The 16,945-nt window shown below is 25.9% G+C and overlaps 1 protein-coding gene across 1 annotated transcript; it reads left to right on the forward strand.

The window, feature by feature from the left end:
• The first annotated feature begins 8,097 nt into the window (after positions 1-8,097).
• LOC114190830 (protein IDA) lies at positions 8,098-8,921 on the forward strand. Its single transcript, XM_028079879.2, has one exon. It carries the CDS (start codon positions 8,381-8,383, stop codon positions 8,660-8,662), a length of 282 nt encoding a protein of 93 aa, XP_027935680.1. The 5' UTR covers positions 8,098-8,380; the 3' UTR covers positions 8,663-8,921.
• The last annotated feature ends 8,024 nt before the right edge of the window (positions 8,922-16,945 follow it).

Raw genomic sequence — 16,945 nt, forward strand, 5'->3', positions numbered from 1 at the left:
GTTTTGGTTTATTTAGATACAACAAAATATTTTAGGGATGTTATTTGTAGTAAGTATTTGTTAGTTGTAATAATATTGGTACCAAATTTCAAATATTAATCAATAACCTTATAAAATCATTAGAAATTAAATGAATAAAACACTTTACGTTGATACAAAATATAGAAAATGAGTGTTTAGAGTTATTTTCATTTATCGTTTTAAAATTTTAGCTAATATTAAGAACTTCTAAATTAATTATTAATCATTCATAATCAGGTGAATAAAAATAATGATTAATAGTTTTGTTTGCATAAATTCTTAAATCATGTTAGAGTTTAGTAAGCATTTTTAAATATAATAAATTAAACCAATATTTTATTTTGTTCTCCTATGAAAAAATAATTTGTAAGAAAATTCACAAGATACATTATTTAATTATTTTTTTGCCATTTATTCAAATATTATTATATGCAAATCTATAATCATAAGAAAGATTTCAAAAAATAATTCACAAATGCTAAGAGCTTTCATTGAGAAATTTTATTTACAAAATAAATCACATAAATATTATGACTGCGAGTGCAATAAATTATGTAGACATTGACAACGATTTCTTATTTTTACACAGGAAATTTCGTAAATTATTTTTGGGGAATAGTTTTCCTTCAAAAATCAACTTGTATTTTTTACGTAAAATATTTCTAAATGCTCCTTTTTTTTTTCGGAAACTAAATTTTCTCCTTTTTATTTTATAAAAAGTAGATTGCTTAACTTTAAATATTTTCAGATAATAATTTTTATCTATTTTATTTAATAAAAACAAAAAGAAAATGGAATACTACCTAAGATTCATGTTTTTAAAAAACAATACATCCTTGAAGGACATGTTTGTGTATCAAAATAAATATATGTTCTATTTTTGGATTATGAATAAAAGTGAGATATGTTTTTTCTTTTCTTTATCATTTAAAATTATTAAAAAAAAACAAGAATTTACATTTTAGAAATAAATAATAATAATAATCGTGGAATGAAAAGTTCTACGGGTAAACTATAAAAATATTATCATGGGTAGAGTGAGATTAATGTCTATTTAAGAAATACTTGTAAAAGAAAAAATAATAATATTTTCTATTTCATTGAACAAAATAATTATGTTTAATAATGTTGTCCCGTGTGTTTATAAACTTGACAATTATTTTGATGATATAATCTTTACTGAAATACTTAAGATAAAAGTTATATCCTTAATAAATTTAAACCTAATTCCATTTTAAATTTCTATTTCTGTGTTCACTACTTAAAATTATAATATATATATATATATAATTATAATATATATATATATATATATATATATATATATATATATATATATATAATATTATAAATTTGAGTTTGAGTTTACTAATTGTACTCGAACTCGTAATTGCATATATGAATGGGCCACAATTGGGCCCCCAGTCTATTTTCAATGTGGGTGGCCATTGGACATTTAGTTTAGATGTGAGAGTAATGTGTCTGATGACGTACAAAGGTAGAGGGACATTCATAGTGGTACTTTTAATTTATTCAAATAAAAAATTTAATTATGATTTATATTGTTCAGACATGTATTTCATATTTATTGTAAATAATAAATTATATTTGTTATATCTTGTAATTTACTTTATGTATTAGTTTTATAATTAATAGTTCTAATATATTAAAATTATATGTAGCATAAAAAAAAAATCATTACCTGTTTTTGTATGTCTATCCTTAATTTTAAAATTTCAACGTTTGTAGAGGTTTGAAGATGTAAAGTGATAACTAAGAAGTCATGGTGCCATGGGTTGTTTATTTCCCCTTTGTCTTTCTTATCACTTTAGACATGCTATTCAGAAACAAATAAATCCAATAAGAAAATTTTAAATATGGTACAAAGAATCCCTAATTCATTAAAATCTAATTTTACTTTAATTTCTTTTAATTTACATTTTCATCCATTAACCAGTTTACTTGAGAGTTCGCATGAAAATCAAGATATAAACAAAAAGCTTTCTGCATTTAAATATAATAATATATATTTGAAATTAATCAGTAACTTATTAAATAAGTAAATAAATCTAGATTTTAAAAAATAATTAGGGTTTAATTATATTAATGTTTATCAAGTATAATATTATAATTTATAATAAAGGCAAGATTATGCATAGAATGATTTTTATAATCACATTATATGATTTCTTACAGTTTTATATTTAAAAAAAGTCAATAAAAAATATAAATCGAATCATAAAACAATTATTTCATTTAGGAATATTGAAGGAAGTGGTAGGAGGTGGAAGAAGATAGAGATAGAAAAAAAAATAGAGACGTTTTAAGTAAAAGCGTAACATTTTAAACGGTGTTAATAATAATTTAATAAAAATGAATGAAATTTATTTTATTGTAATATCTAGACTCAATTAATAAAGAAATATAAAAACCAAAAAAATATAAACTTAAAAATATGAATCAAATTACTAATTAGATTTATTAAAATATTATAAATGTTAATGTTATAATATGTTATATCACTTAAATAACATCTCCTTCATGTATAATTCTCACATGAGCAAATTTTTCTCAATTTTATTACTTGAAATTTGCACAAAAAATATGAGATTAAATTATGAGAAATTGCTATCTCATAACACAATTAAGAGTATAAGTTTCTAACATTTCTAAACAAAATCCACTAAGTATTGAGACTTATTAAGCAATATGTTAATTAATATATTTCTTTATTATTAGTCTTATAATTATAATTCATTTTTTAATTTTAATACATACTTATTTCTCAGAAATACACACATCATTTAGATACTCATTGTAATCTTGTTTAAAAAAAAAATATCAAGTCGATTTGATGCATTTACTTCAAGTTTCTTCTTTCCGTCAACTAACTAATTTCTTCATAAAAATCTCTCTCACCTATATTGTTTGATTTTAATTTATTCAAGACAGAGTTAGTAAACATGTTTTTGCCTTTATAACTTACTGATGTTAATAGAAACATGTGTTCAGTGCATGAGAAACACCTGAAAGTACAGGGGAAGCTAATCTCAGATAGAAGAGTTCATGAAAACTTCATTTGTATAAATCTTTCTTAACTCCTATCTTTTTAGATTGCTTGTTATTAATATATAATTGAAGAAGGAAAGCTTTGCAAAAACAAGTTGACTTAAGTATTCTTTGAACACAATCAACTGGCCAAGAATTTGAAGTGTATTAAGTATGTTTGAAACATGAATATACATGATGTTGTTTGAACACAACCAACTGGTCAAGAATTTGAAGTGTATTAAGTATGTTAATTTCAGTATTAGTTAAGTTACACTATAAATTAGGTTTAAAGTATCTCAGCTCAATTTAAAAATATCTTAGAAGTTACAACTTGAATCTTGAAAGCCACATTTACTTCTCACTTAGAGTACATTTTGTTTCTCTATAGTTACAATACTTCATGGCTCTAAATAACCTTCAAATCCAGCTGAAATGTTTCCTTTTAAACTAATTAAATGTCTAAGTGCATTTTATATGTACATTTCCGGTCCTTTATTTAGACATATTAAATAATAATAATAATAATTACTATTTATTAAAGGATGAATCAATCTTGAGTTAACTCATATAAGAGCATAGATAAATTTAGGGTTTTACTAACATGTATTCTAAAAATCTTAAATGAATTCTAATTTCAGTTTTATTTTATTTAGATAACAAAAATGTCTATAAGTATTATATAACTTTAATTAATCTTTTATTTAATGTACATACAAGTAAAGGTTCAAAAATAATTAAATAATTAAATAATTTTAATATTTTTGTATTGTTTCTATTTTTTTTAATTGTTTGTCTTTCATTTTAATGTTGTTAAAAATTAAAATATAATTAAACATAAAAAACTTAAAATATAAAGTAACAAGCAAACATAAAAAAAAGTTAAGCAAAGTATATCAATTGTCAAGTAATGAAATGTTAAACATATAAAAATTTTACAAAAAGAAAAACAATTAAAATATGAAATTTAGATTTTATGAATTTAAAATGGTACTTTTTCTTTAGAAAATATGTTATATGAATTTATATTAGTTTTAGTGGAGTTGATTATTCCATATTTTAATATAAATGTAGTGAAATCATGAATATTAATAGTACCTTAAACAAATATTTTAACATAAACTGAAAGCAATTATCATTAATTATAGCTTAAACCGTGTTCTTACGACACTCAGCATTTTCTATAAATTTAATCATATTTTCTATGTGTTTTTCATAAACATATAATGAATTTTATTCATTTTATCACATTTTCTTTAAAGATATTGCCCTGCAAACAAAAATACATTAATAAATAAAAATTATTTACAATAAAAATTTCGTTTGCAAAATGTTTGCTGACAGATATAAAAACTTGATTGATAAATTATCAATAGCCAAAAAAATCCATGTAAAATGTTTGTCGAAAAAATCTACCGATGGATAAAAATTAATTGTTAGCAATTATTTATATATAAATATTATCGATGAATTTTAGTTGTTTGTAAAATTTATAAGTAAATATCATAATTTGAGATTTTATTCTTTTTCTTGTTAATGTTCATATTCTTTTTCTTTATCGGTGAATTAAAAAGAAACATACATTAGAAAAAAAATTAAATTATTGATAAATTTTATCATAAAATTATCAAAGTTTAAAGCGAAAAATTATAATGTTTATTTTATTGACGAAATTTATTGATAAATATTTGTCAATAATAAAAATTTAATTTTATCAATAAATTTTAAAAATAGGTTCATTATCAACAAATATTTCTGTTGATAATAAAAGTTATATTTTACTGATCAATTTTATTTACAAATATTTTCATGAGTAATTAACATTTTAAAATTCGTTGATACATTTTGTTTTATTAAAAAAAAATTTCATCTCAATAAAATTTCATTATTAATTTAATATTTTCTTATAGTATTTATAGTTTATTGGTATTTTTATTAATACAATATGATGAAATGGTAAGTTCTCTTGAAATATTGAGCTGAAAAGATTTTATGGATCTTTTCATTTTAGATGATTTTCTTTTTTATATAGTATTTAATTTTTTTATTTTTATTCGATATAAAACTTAAACTCATACTTAAACAATTCAATAAGATCAATAAGATTGTTCATCTATCCTAAATATAAATTTAAAAATTATAAACATAACTTTTTCTTGTGAAACAAATAACTTGAATTACACAAAAAATTAGCTATATATATTGTTCCAGTACACCCAATAACCACACATCACTTAAGAGTCGAGATCAAACGTAATTTAAATACTTCTTCCTCTTCCCACCATTTGAGGTGCTTTTTAAGGACAAAACTATGATGAAACCCCAACACTACAAAACGGACAATACCTCAAGAACGCAATCATTATTTCTAACGATGTATCCAAACAAACTTGGATCGAAGTCAGAATATATATATATATATATATATATATATATATATATATATATATATATATATATATATATATATATATATATATATATATATATATATATATAAATGAATTATCCTCATTCATGTTAGGGTTATTTTACACTAAATAAATATATTATTTAATAAATTAAAATAAATTTTATTTAAAATTTTCATAACCTCTCTTATGTAGTGTTTGAAACCAACGAATTTACATTGAGCACGAACTTATTTTAATAAATGTATTATTTAATAAATTAAAATAAATTTTATTTAAAATTTTCATAACCGCTTTTATATAGTATTTGAAACCAACGAATTTACATTGAGCACGAACTTATTTTAATAAATATGATTAATTTATGCTTAATAAAATTTGTTTTTTATTATAAAATAACAAATATTTATAATAAATATAATTAATAATAATCTTTCAATTAAAATATTTTTTTATTTATTAAACTTATTACATCATTCACCAACTTATATTAACTTTTTTTTTTAAATTCTTTAATCTAAACAGTTTCGTTCTCACCTATTTTTTTCTTAAATTCACTCATTGATGCTCGTCAAATTCATTTTTCAATCCAAACACAAACTTAATTAAAATCAATTACAAAACTTATCTTCTTAAAAATAATCATCAGATAGTTTTCTGAAACTATTCTCAATTATTTATTTTTTAAAAATTATATTATTTGAATATAATAAAAATACAGATGTGTTTTTGATGTTATGTATAGTTTTTGTAAAAGGGAATCTGTGACGTTATGACACGAACAAAATTGTTTTGAAGCCGTAAAGTCTGAGCAGATAGCTACTCCCCATTTCTAACCAAGACTTCTCTCTCAGAGACAACAATCCAATATTCAACCAAACACATTTCCATAATCTCCGCTTTTTCTTTTCTTTTGCCCATTGCTCTTTGTCGCTCACACTTTCTTCTTCTAATATTTTTCCCTTTCCGTTACTTCCTCTCTTTAACCCCTTTCCCACTTTCAATCCATCCTTCATTTCACAATTTCACGTCATCATCATCATTCCACATTCACTATCTTTATCTTTTCATTTACATGTATTTATAATTATATCATTTCAGTTTATTCGCCAGTTCAAATATGTTTTTATATCCGATTAATTCATTCTGTTATAATCCAAACATTAAAACCTTCCTAAATTAACTTATTCAGTGAGACTATATCTCATTTATATGCACCATGTTCATAGTTTAATCAGTAAACGAGCACGTTCAACAACATAAATTTTTCTCTACAAATTGCACATGCCATCAAGCCGCTGCCACACGTATTTTAAAATGCGTTATCTATACACACTGTCACTTTTGTCCATTGTCCTTATTTTCATGTTTCATCTTAACACGTTTAATCATGTTTCAAATCGACCACATTGTTTGTTATAAGCTATGGATAATGATAATCCAATAAATGACCTATGAATATGTAATTACTTTTCAGTGAAAACATTCTGCTCGTATTATTGTTCTGGCAGTAAACAATCAGAAAAGTTTAAAGTATTGTTTAGAGATTGAGGATGCTTGCTATTAGTAATAACCATTGGATAATTTCTTTAGATAAGGCTAAAAAAGATGAAGAAGAGAAAAAGTTAATTTACTTTAGTGTTAGTGTCGATACGTTGAAGGTACCAGAAGGATAAGTGGACCCAAAAAATGGTTGTTTTCTTACAAAATCATTGCACGCAAAAGATTTGTTTTTCAGTGGAAGGAAGAAACCCCAGGCATATTTTTATTTTCCAAATAAACACCCCAATTAATGATGTCATAAGAACTAAAAAATTAGCATCTCATGGACAGCTAGCACTTAGTAAGAATTATTAAATGGCTTCTCAACAAAGATGCCAATAATTAATGCTATTCAGTTTTCACCAAAGAGTCTCTCTTCTTTGTTGCCAAAAATGTAAGGTTTGCCAAACATAATGTTGAGGTCCACGCGCTCCAGCAATTTTTGTTTCTCTATAAATCAATCCTGCATACATACCCATCAAAACTGTGTCATGCCAAAAATAAAATCTTACTAACTTCATTTCAAATTGTTTGTAGCGTTGAATTTATAAGCATCGTATAATCAATATATTATTATATTTACTTCATTCATGACTTATAGTGGTGATTTATGTGAAATCATCATTCATTCAAAGACATTACAAAAGCTGAGACCATTACATTTTTACAATGCCACGTTTGCCATACATACGTGTTTGAATCAAAACTTCGTGCGCGTGAAACATGATTTAAGATTCCTTAAGAAATTAGAAAGGTGGAAGAATTCAAGATCTAGGATTTTCTGTCTGCATTACATGCCATATCAGAGTTGTAATTCTAATTCTGTATTTTTGTACGATTAATTTGCCCAAACTTCGTAGAAATGAGGGGAAACTTGACGGTGACAATTAATCGTTTTTTAATTGTCGGGGTTTCAAACATGTGCTCATGTTTTCAATTTTTCACGATCACACGTTTTGGTATGTTTTCCTGGGAAATCGATCGTTGTTATTGACCTAGAAATAAGACATTTTCATACACTTTAAAGTGATAAACTTGGTGCCCCAAGTCCAAGCATAGCCGGCGCCAAATACTTGTACCCAAATATTCAATATTTTTTAACAAACGTTGACCTCAAAATTTCAATAGTCTCTATTGCGTGCATCTCACTTTACTTGTTCATATTTCCTACCCTTCATCACAAACCCCCATTTTTCATTGCTCCCCATGCAAGCCACCATATATAAAACCACTTCCTTAGTTTCTCCACAGTCAAAAATTCTCTGCAATAAATTCGACACATTCCTTAAACCTCTTCCTTCATAACAACCTAAAATCCTGCTGAAGCAAAACTCCCTTATTCCGATCCTTCCACTTCCATGGCCACTTCTCATCATTCTAAAACCTTTCATCTTCCATGCAAAGCCTTTTTTCTGGCTTCCCTCCTTGTTTACTTGCTTCTTGTTGGTTCCTGCACTGCAATAAGGACCGGGGCAACTATGAGGCTGAATAAAAGCTCAGAACTTCTCCGGCCAAAGCAACAACCGCGTTTTCAATACAGAGGCCTTGTTTTCAACTTCTTCCCCAAAGGGGTGCCGATACCACCTTCAGGCCCTTCAAAGAGGCATAACTCGGTGCTGGATTCCACACCTCAGAATTGAGCTCAACAAGAATGTCCTTTTTGCACAAGTTTCTCCATTTTTTGTTTTCTTCTTTAAATTTTGGGTTTTGAATTGATAGGATAGGAGGATAGATGCAACGTTTACAGTCTGATATCAGATCTTAGAGGGTCTGATTTTATTTTTGGCTTTGATTCTAAATTTTACTGTACAGAAGATATATGCATATAGTAATAATGTATTTACTCATTATTCAGTACGGTATGACTTTGCTACCTTTTTATATGTTCATTTTGTCACCTGTTGATTCTAACTCTGATGATGATGATGATGATGAGAAATGAAACCAAATGGTTTCTCTTGAATTGAACCTTGGTTGTTTTTAATGTGTTGTAGCAAATCAGAATTCGGAAACATGAGCTGGGTTGAATTTCATTGAAGTAGTACATAGTACATGCCCCCACCCACTTGTTCTGTGTCTACGTGTAACATTGACATAAGATAAATGATGATAAATAAAAAAGCCAGGTTTTGGATCCTTTCCCAGAAGTGTAGGAGAAAAGGCAATAATAGAAGGCTCAAAGTCTTCCAAGTTGGCCCTGGGAAAACTAAGGCCCACTCACTTGCGAAACTTCCACTCAATGAAAACTTTGTTTCTTCCAAACTCTGTTCCTTGCCTTAAATGAGCTACGCCTCTATGCTGTGTTATTGAAGAAATTTGGCACGTAGTACCCATTGAATTAGTCCAATGGGACAAGCTATGGCTATGGCTGAGATCTTGATGTTGGGTCCATATTAGGTATGAAGTCCACTTTCTTCAAGGGCTGCATCTTGTGTATTCTTTCATTGTAGCTTGGAATGGTGTGCGAATTTCAATGACTTCAAATCCCTCAAGGAAAGGGAATTATTAGAATAAAGTTCATAATTCGACGGCTGTATAAATGCCAGAAATAAATTAATGAGTGCAACCGTTTTTCTCCTTCAAACCAATTGAGTTTCAATTTTGTCAGTTACTGTGATGTTTGTCACCTTGACCATATACTAAGGGGAATTTGGGTAACCCTACCTACGTATTCATTAAACAAGAATAAATTGAATTAGGAAAATGATGTATGGAATAGATATCACTATACAAGTTGACAGCTGGAGAAAGAAAGAAAAAATGTAAATATGTTATGTAATTAATTAGGTCTTATTTTTTTATAAACTGAAAAATTAAATATGTTTTACAAAGATTAGATGAAATCATAAACATGTAATAGTTCAGAAAAAAGAAATGTGGATTAAGTAGTCTGAAATTCTGCTTCTGAAACTTCTCATTACAGTCAGAATTTCGAAGTAGTATGTTCAGTATTTTGCTTCCTTATTAAATATGACAAAAGATTAAAATTTTAAGAGTGTTTTACATGAAAAACTTCTCCTTAACCCAACCATGATGGGAACAAGATATAGTGGAGGTTCATAAAACCCATACATAAGGTAAATGAAATTAAAAACTAAAAGGGCACACATACACATCATCACGAAACTATGTCCTGATTTAATTAGAGAGAGCAGAATGGTATAGCAAATCTTTAGTTGGAAGATATGTTTGCAAAGTTTACGCTGACTTTAAGTGCATATGCAGCATGCACAGTGCAAAAAGATGTAGCACCCGTCAATACATGAGAATAAAATAAAGGTTACACGTTTTCAACACAGAATACTGTCAACACCATTTGTACGTTCATCTTGGGGGCTTGGTGCATACCAACATGCCATATACCTAGAATTCCGGATATAGGTTCCCTTTCAGCAATTTTTGGCGACTTTCAGGCCTAGATCATCTCCTAATCTCACACTGTTTCTTCATTTCGTTCAAAAACCAAAATGCATGCTAAAATCTCAAACTAATAGACAAAAGCTCAATTTTGTTTTTTTCGTTTTAAAAAGCCAAAGTCATGGCTTTACTGGGTTACAATATATAGTTTGTGACACTTTGAGGAGTAAGACTTTGTGTCACTACTTTTTATGATGTTGGGAAAATGGTGTGTATCTAGAAATCAGTTACTTGAACACATATAATTGGAGTTCCTTCTAGGTTTGTTCATTGGAATCTGAAACATTAATCTTAATGATGGAGAAGTAAGGGTTATTGGTGGTTGTGGTTCAGTGATGACTGGCCAATGAATCGCGTGGATGCATATAATAATAGAGGACATAGAACATGCAAAATACCTAATTAGAGTCTGATGTTTACTGATAGCATATTATATAGCGAGAGACGTGACCTCAATTTCTTTCACTCCATCTTCACTTGGCTTGGGGAATCCATCAAAATTTAAGACTTTTATGTTTGAAAAAAAAAAACATTTAGCTGGGTATGAGATCACACTAAATCTATTCAATTACATAGATTGAACATTCATGAAAGTAATTGTGTATTTTAATATTATTTATCGTTTACTACCCTTAGTTGAGAGATACACGAAACTATAACTTTCAGTCACACTCTCCAAGTTGAAATTAATATGGAATTCAGTTAGAAAAACATTTATTTTCCTTTCAGTTATATACGGAGTCAAAATATAGAGCTATTTAATTGAAACGAAGGTATATGAATGGAATTTTTTATTCAAGAAAATAAAACCCAACATTCCCAAACAATTTCTGAATCGAGATAATCTGGCTTGGTAAAGATTGCCTCTCTTATTTAAATGTCTCTCATTAAAAACTTATTTTTAACTTATTTAAACATCTCTCATTATAAAGCTTAATATCACTTGCTTAAAAAAAAGTTTGAGTTTATTTTATTTAACTCTTTCATAATTTAATTATTTTTCTTAATTTCCCTTTCAAATTTACAAAGTTATTATTTGATCAATATTTTAGTTCAAAATGATAATTAACATACACAGATATGTGCTTCTAATGCAGTATGTGAGATTCAAAATTCTAGAAAAATCAGTTTTCATAATTTACTATATATATATATATATATATATATATATATATATATATATATATATTCTCAACTATTACAAATATAACAAAATTATTAAATTAATTTTAATATTATCAACCATACACAATTCTATAGTTTCTACAGTATATATACAACATAAATCATTGAAATCCTATCATCAATTTAGATAAACAAGTAGTAAGTTATCGATGTCAATTATAAAAGTTAAATTTGAGTTATTTAAATAATCGAACTTAATTTCAAACTTAAGTTTATCCATTCAACCAAACAAACAAATTTAATTAAAAAATTAACCGATCAAACTTAAACTCACTCATAAACGTTATAGTAATTAATTACAACTTTTAGCATTCTAATTCTAAGAGTCATTATTTTGTGAAGACTTTTCTTAAGTATAATCTAACTTGAGAGATTAGACTTTCTTGCCTAACTATTTATTTAAAACATTAAAAAAAACAGAGATAATAAAGTGACTTTTCTCTGACTAGAGTTTTGAGTTGTGAAATTCTATTCGATTATTGATGTAGTTGAGATAGTGGATTAATGACTCAATGACATTAAGTCCTTATTAAAAAAATATATAATATTTATGTAATATAATATGATGAATTTAATGAAATTAAAATTTTCACTACAATAAATATTAATATATGAAATAACAAATAAAATTTAAAATAAAAAATTAATTATTAAAATTTTGAAACATTATTTTAATAAAGCAACTAAAATAATTTTTGTAATAATAGCACAAGTGTTATATATATATATATATATATATATATATATATATATATATATATATATATAAATTTTTTATTTTATAAATTTTGGTCGTCCTTTTACTCTCCACGATAATCGGTAATAACTTTCATCACTTGGTTGTTATGAATAAAGTTTGGCACTTTATCCACCTGCTACTTTTTCTTAAAATGTTTTTATTACTTCTTTTTACCATTTTCAATCGGAACTAATCTTTATTTTGCATTAGCTGAATCTCTAATATACTCTTGACATAATTAATCGAATAATCATATACGAGTTTCAGTGAATCCTTTTTTTGTTGATAAGAAGTTTTACACTAAAACATATCAAATAAAAAATGTAAAACACGTCACAAGTCTCAACTAATATTCTCTTCATTATAGTTTGTAATTCAACTTCCTCTGATAATTCTTATTATTTTATCCACCAACAACTGTGTTTCAAGTTTTTATTTTTTATAATTGTAAGAGTTGACGTAAATCATAACAGCTTCACCACAGTAGTTTGCTGCGGCAAGTTCATTGAAATCTTTGGACCTCAATTATTGAAGTTGAGTTATAGATTGGGGTATCTCGATTTGAAGAAAAGGAGGCCAGAAATAGATTAAAATTTGGTTTGTGTGTAGTATTATAAGAATTTGGTGAATTTTAATATTTGATGTTAGCAGACAATAGTCTGCATTAGGAATCACAACGGATGACAACTAGGTTGAATGGGATGGATGTAGGTTCCAGTATTCCATTTCAAATATTCAAATAAAAATTTGTGTTGATATTGTTGGGATTTGTAGGACTTTTGATAATATGAGAGATATATGTGATATGTTATAACAAAATATCAAGTATATTCTATCCATTGTTGGGTTATATATTTTTTCATATTTTTCATATATAGGTTATGGTCATTGAGATATTGAGCTTCTATATAGTTATATGACATTAGTCTTGCACATATAAGACCTTAGACACCACTTTTACATAAAAACCTTAAGACAATGTTGTTATGGGCCTTTATTCTTATATAGTGTTTAACTTTGTCTATTCTATCCAATGTGGGACTTTGACTCACTTGGCCAACAAATATTTATATTTATTTTTATATTTTACCGATATAATTTTTTTCCATTTTTTTATTAAAGAATAGATATATTTTTTACATGTTTTTTTATTATTTTAAATGTAAGTTGTGAAATTAATGACAGAAAAACGTTATAGTAAAACTTTTAAATTACATTAAAGATATTTTAGCCAATTAAAAGGAAGATAAATATTAAGACAGAGTACATAAGAAAAATCTGGATTTACCAATAAAATTATTAACGAATTTTAAAAAATCAAATACTGATCAATTTATTAGTAGATTTTCAAAAATATAAAATTTAATTATCAAAAAAATTTACTAAAAAATTGAAATAAAGTTCAATTACCGATGAATTCACCGATATGTTTTTTAAAAAAATATATCACTGAAATTTTTACCGATCAAAACTAAAGTAGAAACTTTAATATCTCTTTTACGGACGAAAATATCAATAATAAAAATTAAATTATGCATTGTAAACAAATTTTATTGATAAATTTATCATTGACAGAAAATTCTGTAAAATGTTAAAATCTGTAAGTAATTTTTAAACAATTTTTTTCATCATCAAAATATTGTATCGATATATATTTTTTTTATTCAGTAAAATTTCCTTGATAATATAATATTTACATATTAGAATTAAGATGCAATAAATATATTTTCATTCTTATATGAATTTTAAAAAATTGAGTATTATCTGTACTTATATTTATATCCATTCAATATTTATGTTGAAGTTTTGGAAATTGATACCTGATTGAAATAGTACTCATGCATATAGATCAACTTCTAAAATTAATATAATTTTGAAAATACAAAAATAAATAAATATAATCATTGTTATTATTATGACTATATTTTTATAAGTGGTGATAGATAAACAGGTTATATTTTAATAAATACTCATCCATTATCAATCATATCATATTTTTATTTTAAGATATAAAAATATTTAAAAAAAATCAACTATAAAAGTAAAAATGTTATTATTTTATTATTTCATAGGTGTAAAAACCTTTATGATGTTCATATATAAAATTTTTCTATTTTTCTATTTTTCTATTTACTATTATCATTACTGTTATAATTACGTGGGAGTTACTATTAGAAATGAATCTGGCCTAGTTAGTGAATAGCTCTGTATGGATATCCTAATATTAAGATTGGATAAACTCTGATATTATAATAGAAATAAACCACTCTTAAAAGCTAACTTAAAAAATAATGATTGTCCTAGCCTTAGATAAGAATATTCTAAGTATCTTTCCTTCAAATGCTAAATGAAATACTGCAATGATTAGTTAATGGGCTTCGCAAAGAGTTCCAAAAGAGTGCTCTTAATGTTAGTTTGGACTTGGACTCAAATATGGGCCTAGACTAGCTTTAGCTTCTCACAATTAAGCAAGAAAATGTTTCTTTCATTAATCTTGTAATGATAAATATGTCAACTGGTTGCATTTTCAGTATCCAAAATTAAATATATTTACATTGTATTTCATGATTTGAAATTTGAAAGTTTTTCAAACATTTTATCATTAAGTTAGGGAACTTATTTATAATTAAAAGACAAAAAATAAATATTGATAAAGTTGATGGGCTACTTTCTATATTTATGAAATTGTATTTTATCGGTTATCAAATAAATTCACATAAGTAATGATAATGAAAGTGTTAGTTATTAACATAAGTTAAGGTAGAGTAGAATGTTTTATTTGAAATAAATATGACATGAAAAGGGACATCATAATATGGTGTCCAAGTGTGCAAGGGAACAAAACCTATCCATGAACAAAATAATTGGGTTTTGGTGGTTGAAATTTTGAGGTTGTAGAGATGAATCAGAAAATATTGGCACTTGGCATGTAAAAAGGCACGTCATCGACAGATACCTGTGACTGTGTCAGTGAAAGAAAGTGTGAAGCTTTTTTTATAAAGCAAGATTTCTAAGCAGAGACGTAACTGTTATGTAAAACCATCTCTTTCATATAACATCACTTTCTCAACTTAAGAAGGCCTCCAAAAGCTACAAGTGAGATCAAAACTTAATAACAGGACCAAAATAGACAAAAATAAATAAAATATGTTAAAACTAAACAGTAAACACAATAAACTGAAAAGGGATATAAAGTGGTAATAAAATATAGACCAGAAATAATTAAGGGAATTCTATTACTTTAAAATGATTTTTTACTTTACCTTTTCTTCTCTTCTCAATATTTAATTCATTTATACCCACTTTTTTTTTTCTATTTCTCGTTTACCAAACAAACACGGGGAAAATTAAATATATTCTTACTTTCTATAAATATTATTAATTTAAATTTATAACATTTTAAAGTATCATTATCTAATAATATCATGACGCGTATACATAATAACTATTTTGAAATAATAAAGTTAAATATACATCACATCAGTAATAAATGGTAATAAAACTTGATCTAAAGATTAAATTACATGAAACTTGAAAATAATAATAAGTGGAGCAGTGCTTAAGCTATCTTAAATGAAATTATCTCTGATTAATAATTAAATTACATGAAACTTGAAAATAATAATAATTGGAGCAGTGGTTAAGCCATCTTTAATGAAATTATCTCTGATTAATAATAGTTTTAAAAAATTTAATGTTTTAAAAGTCTTTTGGTACTTTTTTATAGAAACATGATACTCGACAATTTATTTTTCTGACAAACTTTGATAAATTAAGTATTTAGATAAAAAAAATATTACTTTATTATTTTATTTTGATTAAAAAGTTAAAAGTGCAATTTTATTTATGAAAACTTTGTCATCAAAAGAATACTTATGTCAAAACATAATTTTCCTTTTTTATATTAAGAAAGATGAACCGAGTACAGTTAGGTTTTACATTGTAGAGGATATAAATAGAAAGAAAAATGGATTTATTGTTTGATTTATATAAAATATGAAAAGTGCATAATGGTACACAACAGATCAAATTCATACCTTTTTTTTTACCTTATATATTACAAAACATTCAAACAGTATACTAGCATCTTGATTTCATTACATTCTATTATGTTAATTAATGTGATGAGTTTTATTTGATGTGCTATTATTAATCCAACCATAGCCTTAGCCAAAAGTATCAGTAGTTAAAAAGACTTGTAATAAAAGAGAGAAGAAAGTTTCTTTTTTTAAAGTACAGACTTTGTGGTGAACTAGCTGGCGTGGCGTGGGACTGGGAAACAATACTTTCGAATATGCTAAACTTAAAATTTGTCCCATTGCAGATAAAAAAAGCGATTTTGAATATACAATGATGTTAGAAGGGTGGTGATTAAACTAAAGGGAGAGTTTAGTGAGAAGATAAAATAAGAGCATTAAAGGGAAGAGTGATTAGAGGGTAGGATCACATGAAATGAAAGGAGTGAAAGGAGAGACAGTTACCCACATTGATGCCATACAAGTGTACAAGGTTACAATAGTTGGAGTGTTGGAGTGTGTTCCATTCCATCACACTTGAATAACAACCGCTTGGCTCCTGCTGT

This window comes from Vigna unguiculata, chromosome 7 (assembly GCF_037176805.1).
Source record: "Vigna unguiculata cultivar grain cowpea cultivar isolate G323 ecotype 2 chromosome 7, ASM3717680v1, whole genome shotgun sequence".
Lineage (NCBI taxonomy): Eukaryota > Viridiplantae > Streptophyta > Magnoliopsida > Fabales > Fabaceae > Vigna > Vigna unguiculata.

Coding starts and splice junctions, on each gene's coding strand:
- LOC114190830 (XM_028079879.2), top strand. CDS start 8,381: ATGGCCACTTCTCATCATTCTAAAACCTTTCATCTTCCATGCAAAGCC.